The 12,094-nt window shown below is 34.9% G+C and overlaps 1 protein-coding gene and 1 non-coding gene across 5 annotated transcripts in view; one reads left to right on the top strand and one right to left on the bottom strand.

Annotated features, from left to right (window-relative positions):
* Nucleotides 1–12,094, top strand: part of PHF14 (PHD finger protein 14) — a 184,636-nt gene that overhangs the window by 50,456 nt on the left and 122,086 nt on the right. For all 4 annotated transcript variants that reach the window (XM_090287178.1, XM_090287177.1, XM_090287179.1 and 1 more), the window contains exon 15: nt 5,405–5,573. In XM_090287178.1, coding sequence (XP_090143304.1) covers nt 5,405–5,573 — 169 coding nt within the window. The remainder of the gene's footprint in view (nt 1–5,404; nt 5,574–12,094) is intronic.
* Nucleotides 7,072–7,146, bottom strand: LOC150001469 (small nucleolar RNA U105B). The gene has a single exon (XR_016513244.1). It is a non-coding gene; the product is annotated as a small nucleolar RNA U105B (small nucleolar RNA).

Raw genomic sequence — 12,094 nt, 5'->3', positions numbered from 1 at the left:
TCACATTTTCTTTTTTTTAAGTATATTTTATTGATTATGTTGTTACAATAGTTCCAATTTTTTCCCCTGTGGTCCCCTCTGCCCAGCACCACCCCTCCCCCAACAATCTCCACCCCCCAGTCTATGCCCATGTGTCATACATACAAGTTCTCTGGCTTCACCATTTCCTATATTATACTTAAAAAAAAATAATAATTAATTTTTTTAACAATAAAAAATAACATTCCCCCCCTCTCAGACTTAAGACCCTTTATAATCTTATAAAGGACAATGGGTGAAGGTCTCGAGCTCCTCTAGCTGCTCGAGCTGGACATGGTTGTCGTCCTACCTATCTTTGGGTCCAGAAATCCCTAATAAGAGTGGGGGTGTGGAGGGGAGGGTGGCCTTCCCACATGGGGAAGGATCTTGCAGACTCCAGGTCAGTTGGCTGTCCCCGGACAACGGTGTGCTTGGTTTAACAGGCTGGCATCCTTGTTGTATTCTCTGGTTCAATTTTGCTCATTTGTTTGTGTTGTTCATTAGTCTCCTGTATTAGATGATATCATATGGTATTTGTCTTTTGTTGCCTGGCTTATTTCGCTAAGCATAATTCTGTCTAGTTCCATCCATGTTGTTGCAAATGGTAGGAGTTCCTTCTTTCTTTCTGCTACACAGTACTCCATTGTGTAAATTACCACGGTTTTTTGATCCACTCATCTACAGACGGGCACTTAGGTTGTTTCCAGCATTTGGCTACTGTAAATAGTGCTGCTATGAACATAGGGGTGTACAGGTTCTTTTGAATTGGTGTTTCAGGATTTTTTCGGATATAATCCTAGCAATGGAATTGCTGGATTAAAAGGCAGTTCCATTTTTAATCTTTTGAGGTAATTCCATACTGTTTTGCACAGTGGCTGCACCAGTCTGCATTCCCACCAACAGTGCACTAGGGTTCCCTTTTCTCCACATCCTCGCCAGCACTTGTTTGTTGATTTGTTGATGATGGCCATTCTGACTGGTGTGAGGTGGTATCTCATTGTGGTTTTTATTTGCATCTCTCTGATGGCTAGTGATGTTGAACATTCTTTCATATGTCTATGGACCCTCTGTATGTCGTCTTTGGAGAAGTGTTTGTTCAGGTCCTTTGCCCACTTTTTAATTGGGTTGTCTGTCTTCTTGGTGTTGAGTCATATAAGTTCTTTATATATTTTGGAGATCAATCCCTTGTCTGAGGTATCATTGGCAAATATAGTTTCCCATGTGGTTGGGTTCCCTTTTCATCTTGCTGATGTTTTCTTTTGCTGAGCAGAAACTCTTTAGTTTGATGTAGTCCCGTTTATTTATTCTTTCTTTTATTTCCCTTGCCTTAGGAGATATATCAGTGAAAATGTTGCTACATAGAATATCTGAAATTCTCCTGCCTATGTTTTCCTCTAGGACTTTTATGGTGCCACGGCTTACACTTAAGTCTTTGATCCATCCTGAGTTTATTGTGGTGTATGGTGTAAGTTGGTGGTCTAGTTTTATTTTTTTTGCATGTCCCTGTCCAGTTCTCCCAACACCATTTATTTATATATCGCATTTTCTTCATCCATTCATTATGGCCACAGGTTGTTTCCATATCTTGAATATTATAAGTAATGATGCAATGAACATGAGAGTGCAGATATCTTCTCAGGATAGTGATTTCATTCTTTTGGATATATGTATATAGCCAGAAATAGAATTGCTGGATCATATTTTTAATCTTTTAAGTACTCTTCATACTGTCTTCCATAGTTGCTGCATCATTTTACATTCCCACTAATAGTACACAAGGGTTTCGTTTTCTCTACATCCTGCCAGCACCTGCTATCTTGTTTTTTTGATGACAGTCATTCTACAGGGGTGAGGTGGTATCTCATTTTGGTTTTGATTTTTATTTTCCTGGTGAAGTTGTATATAGACACCTATGAAAATTTTCCTCTAAAAAGAAGGGAAAGCATGGGATAAGGAAAAAAAAATAGAAACTATAGTGTGGAACCTTTGAAGATTAAAAGAGGTTATCTGTAAAGAAGAAAAAAAGCATATCATGAATTTTGTATAAAATTTGGGAAATAGAGTGTTACTAGGTTTATTACATTTAAAGATTAAATAAAATTATTTTTTCTTTGGCTTATCCATGTGATATCCTCTATAAATTAATTAGTATACTTTCTTATCTTAGCATTATTATACATTAAGGGGAACCACTGTGAACACACGTGTGGTGCTGGAGATGAACAAGGTATAGCTCACTGAAAAAATCTCGGCCTGTCAGTGTTGAGGTTGTTCTTTTGCATAAATTCTAGACATGAATTTTCATTATATATACCTCACAGAATCTACTTTTAATTAATTGAATGTTTTGATTACTTAAGGTTATCTTTACTATTTTACATGGGAACTATAAATTATAGGATTCTCTCCCCTAGTAGAATGTATTAAGTTAAAACATATAGGCTTAAGGAGAGTATTTGTCTTTTTGTAACTGGCTTATTTTACTCAGTCTAATGTCCTTAAGGTTCATCCATGTTGTGCATATCAGAACTTCTTTTTAAAAAACTGAATAATATTCCATTGTAAGTATATGCCACATTTTGCTTAGCCATTCATTGGTCAATGGATATTTGAGTTGCTTCCACATTTTAGCTATTGTGACTAAAGCTTGCATGAAAGTGGTTGTACAGATACATCCTTGAGAGTCAGCTTTCGGTTCTTTTGGGTATATCCCCAGAATTGGAATTGGTGCATTAAATGGTAATACTATTTTTAATTTTTTGAGTATCTATCATTTTACACACCCACCAGCAGTGCACAAGGGTTCTAGTTTCTCCACACCCTTGCCAGCACTTGTTATTTTCTGGTTTTTGTTTTGTTTTGTTTTGTAGATTAGTCATCCTAATGGATGTGAGGTGGAATCTCATTATAGTTTTACTTTTCATTTCTCTAATGATTACTAGTAAGGAGCATCTTTTCATGTGTTTATTAGCTATTTGTATATCTTCTTTAGAGAAATGTTTATTCAGATCCTTGTTCAATATGTGGGCTCACAAGCCAAAGTTTATATAATACTAGCTTGTAGGACAATACTTTTTTTTTCAATGTATTAGTTTCTTGTGTCCTGTAAAAACCAAATGTGTTGTTAAATACCATTGTTATACCAATAATACTAGCTTTTCTAATTGACCATGTATTAAACTTTATTGAAATATTTACTTACCCATACATACAGCTCTGAGTTACTGTCTAATGTCTTTTCTTTTTTTAACTCTGCAGGATTTTCTTGAGCATTTCTTATAGGACATGGCTAGTGGTAATAAATTTCCTCAGCTTTTGTTTGTCTGGGAATGTTTAATTTCTCTCTCACTTTTGAAGGACAGTTTTGCTGGATATAGGATTCTTAGTTGACAGGTTTTTTGTTTTGTTTTGTTTTATTTTTTTGTTTTTGTTTTTTTGCTTTTAACATTTTGAATATATTGACCCAGTCATTTTCTTTGGAAAGTTTGATTAGAATGTGTCTTGATGTGAGACTCTGAGTTTACCTTACTTGGTGTTTGTTGTTTTTCTTGGATGTTTATATTCATGTCTTCATCAAATTTGAATTTTCAGTCATTATTTCTTCAAACATTCTCTCTGCCCCTTCCTCTCTGCTTCTGGGACTTCCACAATGTAAATGTTGATCCACTTGTTGATGTCTCCACGTGTCCATTAGGCTCTGTTTGCTTCTCTTCAGTCTTTTCTTTCTGTTCCTCCTACTCAATAATTTCCACTGTCCTATCTTCAAGTTCACTGATTTCTATGCCTGCTTAAATTTCCCTTATTTCCCATGAAAAATGAATTTTTTCACTTCAGTTATTGCACTTTTCAGCTCCAGATTTCTTTTTGATTATTTTTTATCTCTTCATTGATATTTCTTGTTTTGTTTGTACATTGTTTTCCAGGCTTTCTCTACAACCTCCTTCAGTGAGTGTCTTTGTAACAATTGTTTTAGAGTCTTTGTCTTATAGATCTGTCATCAAGTCTTCTGACACAATCTCTGTTTACTTAATTTTTTTTCTTTTTTTACTTAAATGGACTATACTTTTGCCTTTCTTAGTATGCCTTATGGTTGTCAAAAACTGGACATTAAAATTTTATAATGTGGTAAATCTGGAAAAGAAATTCTCCTATATCCCCAGGATATGCTGTGGTTTGTTATTGTTTTTTATTTGTTATTTATTATAGTGGCTGTCTCTGTGCTGAGGTGTAAACTTATGTTCTTCTCATGTCTTTTCTGAGCTTTTCCCTGGGCAAGTGTGGCCATTTTCTAGTTTTGCTAGTTCATGCACTTATTTTTGAATGTCCTAGTCTTTATCATCTGGCTCCTGAAAGGGGAAGGAGAGAAAAATGAAGATGGAGGGATAAATAAAGGACACCAGTCTTTTAAGTCCTGGAAGTCACTTCAGACTGAGTGGAAGTGCCTTGCAATAATAGAAGGAGGTCACCCACCTCTTCGTCTACACTTTTGTGATCCAAAGCAGCAATCAACAATCAGAGCACAGATCCCAATATTTGTCATCAAGGTTCGATTTGTTCACCCTGGCTCCTAGCTTCTGTGTGCAGGCTAGTGCAGGAATATGTGCACACATACCTGCCAGGTGGCTTGGGATGGAGTTGGGGTAGCTGCTACTGCACTAAGAGCTGAAGTTGACCAAAATTAATAGCAGTTTGCTTGTGCAAGCCTTTCCCTGGGAAATTGCAAGCCTTCAATAGACTCCAGCCTTCTAAAATAGTTACATCAGACAGATTCTGCTAGTGCAACTGTTTTCTCGGTAAAGAAAAACAGATTCCTATTCTTCCTACTCTGCCATCTTCACCCCCTTGTGCCCATGTTTTTGAAAATGCCTCATTAAATTCTTTTAATGAGTAAGTTCATGTTTCTTGTTTTATTAGTATGAACCACTAACTAAAATGACCTGTTTATGTTTTCAACACTGCTTAGAATCTGTTCCTATAGTTTTCTTAGTTGGTATATTCGTCATGGCTTGTCATTAACAAAGATTAAAAGATATGGCAGGAGTAGAGTCAGGGTCAATGAATGACTTTGATTTTCAGGTATCACAGTACATGTCACTTAAATAAAAGTCATGATTTCCTAAAAGAAACTTCCTTTTAAATCAGTGCTGAATCTCTTATGTTAGTTCATTTAAACAGGGCCATATGTAACTGCCTTATATATTTACTTGTTATTCTTAAAGGAGTGTCTATGCCTTTCTATATGTATAGTCATTATATACCCCGTGATTATATATACCCATGTATATTTTTATTTTTCATATATCCCTGAATTTTGTGTTTACAGAAACCAATGCCAACACTAGAAGGTAAAAATAAGTGCATGAACTTAATTTTTTTCTCCATGTAGGCAGTGTTCAGAATGTGACCAGGCTGGGAGCAGTGACATGGAAGCAGACATGGCAATGGAAACCTTACCAGATGGAACCAAACGGTCAAGGAGGCAGATTAAGGAACCAGTGAAATTCGTTCCACAGGACATGCCTCCAGAACCCAAGAAGATTCCAATAAGAAACACGGTAATTTATTCCCTATTTATCATATCATCACAAAATTCTGAGACAGAAACTTAGGACGTGAGCAAGGCAAAGGGTGAACATACACTCAGGAGCCAAAGAAATGTGTGTAACTGCTATTAGATATTCTTAAGACTGTATTATTGTACATTATGAAGTATACCATATATACCTGAGAATTTCTACTTTATGTATGCCACTTAAAGCCTAATAATAATGAACACCCATTATTAATATAATGAATATACCAACCAACTTCAAAAATAGGACATTACTAAACCTTTTAAAGTCCTTGGTAATCACATTCCCATCCATTTAGTCCAGAAGTTACCTCTTTCCTTAACTTTATATTTCTCATTCTCTTCTTTTAATTATATTCCAAATGTATATATTCATAAATAATACATAGTTCTTCTGGTTTTGAATTTTGTATGAATGGAGTTAAACTTTTCTTCTGTTATTTGATACTTTGACTAACAAACATTATATTGATTTCATTCATACATGCTGATCTGTGTAGTTGTAGCTCATTTATATTCACTAAGGTGTGATTTTCTTTTTTGAAAGACTAGATCATTATTTATTTTATCTTTTGTTCTGTAGATTGTCATTTAAAGCATAATAATAATGAATACCCATTATTACTATAATTAATGTACCATCCTTGAGCATCTATATTTTTGTTCAGTTGTATTTCCCCTTTTAGGAAATGTATATTCAAGTCTTTTCTAGTTTTTCAGTCAGGTCATTAGCCTGTTTCACATTAAAAATTATTTGAAGTCAAAGTTTAAAGAATTTCTTCAGAAAAATTTATATTTGTTATTACCAGATGCTTGGGAGCTCTAAAGTTTGGTGTGCATCTTTTCCATTACACGAACCCATGAAAGCTGGCTTGCAGTTATGAATTCTTTGGGGAGACATTTTACTTTCTTACTCTGAGCCATGGCAGTCAAAAAATCTGCCTCCCCCTGAGGGAGATGTAAAGATATTTTTAGGTTAGTTGTCATCATTTGTTACCTGTTCAGTTTTAGAGTCTTTATTTTTTTCCCCTTAAAATAAAAGTTTTCTTTAATCTTCTTCATTGGAATCACTTAAAGGATCTCATTCAAGAAAGTCACCTAGATTATTTCATTCATTTTTGTGTTATGAGCTCATTTGAAATTGATGAGGCAAATTCTGGAATTGTTGTCTCTTAGATAATTGTAATAATTAATTATGGGTGCTCTAAAGTGATCAACATGTAATAGGTTTTTTATTTTTGTTTTTGTAATTTTCACAAGTTTTAAACTTTTTTTAAAGCTTTACAAATGTATTTTGTAGTTTTATTAGTAATTTTCACAAGTTTAAATTTTTTAAGGCTTTACAAATATGTTTTGTTTACAAATGAACTGAAGAGGATTTTCCTTCTTTGAATAAGCCTGCTTGTTTCTCTGTTTCTAAAATATCTTCTGTAACTGTTTGATTCCACATCTGCAGCTATTCTTAAGACCTTTATTACCGCCCACCCCGCGTCAGGTTTACTTTGAGACTGAGCAACCACTGTCTCAGCAGCAGCACTGTCCTCAGCCGTGCTATTCTTAAGATCTTATAGATCTGAAGTATGTAGATACTTCATAGGTAGATATCTACAGAGATTATCCTCTAAAGAAATATTTTGTTCTAGTTTTTTATTGTTTAAAGAAATCCTTATAGTGGGTATTATCATCGTTACCTTTGGAGTTATGTAGAGGGAAATTTTGTACATATTCTAGTGATATTTATGAGCCCATAGTTTAGTACTATTCAAGATAAAAGAGGATCCTATTTTTTAGAATTAGAAGGAAGCTTATAATTTTCTAATTTAGTCCAATTGTTTTCATCGTATTCTTTTTCTCTGGCTTTCTTGTGTAAAAGTTTTAATCTTGTAGCTATCAGTGGGTAAAACACAAGAAAATATTCCATGACCAGTAATTTTAGGAAATGTAGTAGCATGGTTATTTTCTCTCTTGGGGGAACTCAAATCATATTGAAACTCTCAGAAATACTGCTGTTTAGAAAAATATATAAATTATTTATCTTCTTTCCTAACTTCTTTTATCAAAGAGCACTTCTTTTCAAGGTACTTTTTTTTTTTTTTTTTTTTTTTTTTTTTTTTATTGTAGCATAGAGTACCTTGTAGCACCAGCTTTGGTTGCATCAGGACCACCTGGGGTGTTGGTTGAAATGTAGACTTTGGATAGCCTAGAACTCATGAATTAGAATGGGAATTAGACTAGGGAGACTTCTTAGGTGTAGACTATCTAGATAACATTTTTGATTATTACTCTTGCTTTTTTCCTTTCATCTTCCCTCCATCAGTCCATACAGCAATTCAGATGAGCATGTTCAGTTGGTCAGTAACTAGATTAAGGAATATAAGAATATAAGATGCAGAAGAGAGTGATATATCATCTTGACCTTTTAAAAAAATTTTATTTATTGATTTTAGAGAGAGGAAGGGAAAGAGAGAGAGGAAAAAAATCCATTTTTCCCCCATTTATTTATGCATTTCCTGGTTTATTCTTCTATGTGTGCTGAGCAGGGATTGAGCTCACAACCATGGTATGTTGGGTTCATGCTCTAACCAACTGAGCTACCTGGCCAAGGCTCAGTCATCTTGATCTTGAGCTTACTATTTAGGTTGAATTCCTATTGTTACCTTAATTTTTTTATTTGCCATTTCTGTTTCAGAGTTGTATTAGCATTTTAAATTATTAGATGGTACATTAAAATGAAGTGCTCTAGTTTCTTTTCTTAGCACACTTAAATTATGGGAATACAGCTATATATAACTGCCTACTAATTTGTATAGCCAGATACTTTTCACAGTAAATCACTGATTTATCTCTCCCTTTGATTTTTTGAAGTTCCTAGTATCTTATTCCTTGCACATTTTATTTTAGTACATATATAACATTTTGGGGTAGTCCATCCTTACATTTCTTACAATATTTTTGCTTTTGTTCATTTATGTGTTTCCTGCCATTATTGATCGAAGTGTATTTTATTTCACAATGGTCATATTAGTCTATCAGGATTTTGAGGAAAAATTTACCTCTGTGATATAGGGGATTTAGGACATACTCTTAAGTTTCAATTCTCATTTCAAAAAAATATATCAGTCAATAAAACTGTTGAAATAATCATTTGTTCTATAATTTTCTATGAATTTCTATTAAATTTGTGAAGTTCCCTTGGGTTGCAGTGATAGTACAATTTTTAGAGACATAGTTCGAGGTAATTTCATGCTAGTAAAATGGTTTTTCTTTTGTTATAGTAATCCTTTTGGTGGTATATGAGAATTGGTTAGAATAATTTTATGTTTAAGAATTCAGACTTAACAATATAATTAAGCATACAGCACTTTAATCTCTTTTTTTAAAGGCCTCTCTGTGGAGTTGTCCAAAGACCATCAAAAGCTAAAATGATCAGGTCTGCAATAGATTGAAGTCCCATTTTTATGGAATAGTTTTCCTTACCCCCTGCTATTTATCACCTTTTATACTTTGTAGGTTGATGTTTAAAAGTAAAATCAGGTGGTAGTAAAGGACTGAAAGGGGAAAGGAAGGGATTCATATGTTGGATAGTTGAATAAATTATAATATTGGGTTGGACAAAAAGTCCATTTAGTTGTTTCCGTAAAACAAAAGACATTCTCCATTTTGAGTATGTCGCCTATCCTCCACTGTGCTATATTGTTCATTGTTCTCAGTTAATGTCTCCTTTTGAATGCTATCAACCTCAACCCAAAGTGGAGCATCATCCAGTGGGAAACCCCCAGCATGAAACTTCACAAACCATTTTTGACAAATTCAATCAGTCACAGCATCTTCTCTGTACACTACACAAACCTTTTTTAAAAAAAATTTCAGTTGCACATTTACCTTTCTTGAAATAATAAATGATAATATGCTGAAAAATGTTGCATATGTACTTCCATTTTTAATATTAAAATGTTGACAAAAAAATTCACCAATTTTGATAATTTTTTTAAAAAATACAGGCTGATATGACAGTTGTTACAATACATTCTAACAAAATTGTTTTGAATGAAGTTAAAGACAACAAAGTACTTCTAGAGCCATCATATGGAAAAAAACAAACGAACTTTTTGGCTAGCCAAATATATTGCTACTATTAATTTAACTTCCATTTATCCATACTGCTAATAAATCCAACCATTTTATTATTTTCCATTTCTTCCTACCACTTAACCACTGGGTATTTTATATATCAATACATATTTTAAAGGTTGCTAATTCAGAAGAGCATGTGGGAGATGACCTTTATAAAAGATGTTTTTGTTAAGTATATTTTATTGATTATGCTATTATAGTTGTCCCAGCTTTTCCCCCTTTGCCACACTTAACCCGGTACCCACCTTCCCTCCAGCAACAACCCCCTCAGTTCGTGTCCATGGGTCATGCATAAAAGTTCTTTAGTTTCTCCCTTTCTTATACTACTCTCTCTCACTTTTTAAATGTACTTATTATTTTTCTATTACAGTTGTCCCACTTTTCCTCCCATTGTCCCCCCCCATTCTGCCCACCCCTTATCCCACAGTCAATCCCCACCCCGTTGTCCACGTCCATGTTTATTTAGAGTAGTTTCTTGACTAGACCCTTTCCCTTCCTTCTCCCCTTTTTTTCTCCCCTCTCCCCCCTGGTCACTGTCAGTTTGCCCCTTGTTTACATGCCTCTGGTTCTATTTTGCTAATTTGTTTGTGTTGTTTATTAGTTTCCTGTATTAGGTGGTATCATATGATATTTGCCTTTCATTGCCTGGCTTATTTCGTTAAGCATAATTCTCTCTAGTTCCATCCATGTTGTCGCAAATGGTAGGAGTTCCTTCTTTCTTTCTGCTGCATAGTATTCCATTGTGTAAGTGTATCTCAGTTTTTTAATCCACTCATCTACTGATGGGCACTTCGACTGTTTCCAATTTTTGGCTACTATAAATAGTGCTGCTATGAACATAGGGGTGCATAGGTTTGAATTGGTGTCTCAGGATTCTTCGGGTATAATCCTAGCAATGGAATTGCTGGATCAAAAGGCAGTTACATTTTCAGTTTTTTGAGGAAATTCCAAACTGTTTTCCACAGTGGCTGCATCAGCCTGCATTCCCACCAACAGTGCAGTAAGGTTCCCTTTTCTCCACATCCTCGTTAGCACTTGTTGTTTGTTGATTTGTTGATGATGGCCATTCTGACTGGTGTGAGGTGGTATCTCATGGTGGTTTTAATTTGCGTCTTATACTATTCTTAATGCCCCCCTGTCTATTTTGTTCCTACCAATTATGCTTCTTAATGCTTGCACCATTTCCCCCATTCTCCCTCTTCCCCATCCCAGCTGATAATCCTACCTATGATTCTTTTCCTATTCTGGTTGTTTGCTTGATTTATTTTTGTTTTTGTTTTTTAGATTCAGTTGTAGATAGTTGTGAGTTTGCTATCATTTTACTACTCATAGTTTTGGTCCTCTTTTTCTTAAACAAGCCCCTTTAACATTTCATATAGTAATGGCTTGGTGATGTTGAACTCCTTTAGCTTTACCCTTGTCTGGGAAACCGTTTATCAGCCCTTCCATTCTAAATGATAGCTTTTTTGGATAGACTAATCTAGGTTGTAGGTCCTTGCTTTTCATCATATTAAATACTTCTTGCCTGCCCTTTCCCTGCAAAGTTTCTTTTGAGAAATCAGCTGACAGTCTTATGGGAACTCCTTTGTAGGTAACTCTGCTTTTCTCTTGTTTCTTTTAAGATTCTCTTTATCTTTAACCTTTGGCATTTTAATTTTGTTGTGTCTTGGTGTGGTTGGGTCTAGCTTGTTTGGGACTCTCTGTGCTTCCTGGACTTATATGTCTATTTCCTTAGTCAAATTAGGGAAGTTTTCTTTCATTATTTTTTCAAGTAAGTTTTCAATTTCTTGCTCTTCCTCTTCTCCTGGCATCCCTATGATTCAGCTGTTGGTACATTTAAAGTTGTCCCAGAGGTTACTAGGCCTCTCCTCATTTTTTTGAATTTTTGTTTCATTCTGTTCTGTTTGAATGTTTATTTCTTCCTTTTGTTCCAAATCATTTATTTGAATCCTGACTTTCTTCCCTTCACTGTTGGCTCTCTGTGTAGCCTTCATTTCTTCCTTTATTTTTTTTTTCATACTCTGAATTCTCTGAGCATCCTTATCACCAGTGTTTTGAACTCTGCATCCTGATTTTTATCTACCACACATGAATGTGTGACCATCTGTTCTGCCATTAGCGCTGATTGTTTGAGCCATACCGCCTCCCTGCCCTGCCTCTGCAACTCTGTCCCTCTTCCCTGTCTGGATGAATGATGAATGTGACTTCTTTAAATTTTTGGTTGTCAGACTTCCATATAGCTCAATTTTCTGATGGTTCTGATTGCTATTTGATTTTGAGATCTGGTTGTAACTCTTCCTATGGCTGTGCAAGGAGGCGAAAGGTGTCTACCTACGCCTCCATCTTGACTGGGAGTCCTATATAATATGT

Source organism: Furipterus horrens, unplaced genomic scaffold, assembly GCF_987537825.1.
Source record: "Furipterus horrens unplaced genomic scaffold, mFurHor1.1.pri manual_scaffold_9, whole genome shotgun sequence".
Lineage (NCBI taxonomy): Eukaryota > Metazoa > Chordata > Mammalia > Chiroptera > Furipteridae > Furipterus > Furipterus horrens.
The sequence above is the reverse complement of the archived record's forward strand: the minus strand, read 5'-3'. Positions and strand labels throughout refer to the sequence as shown.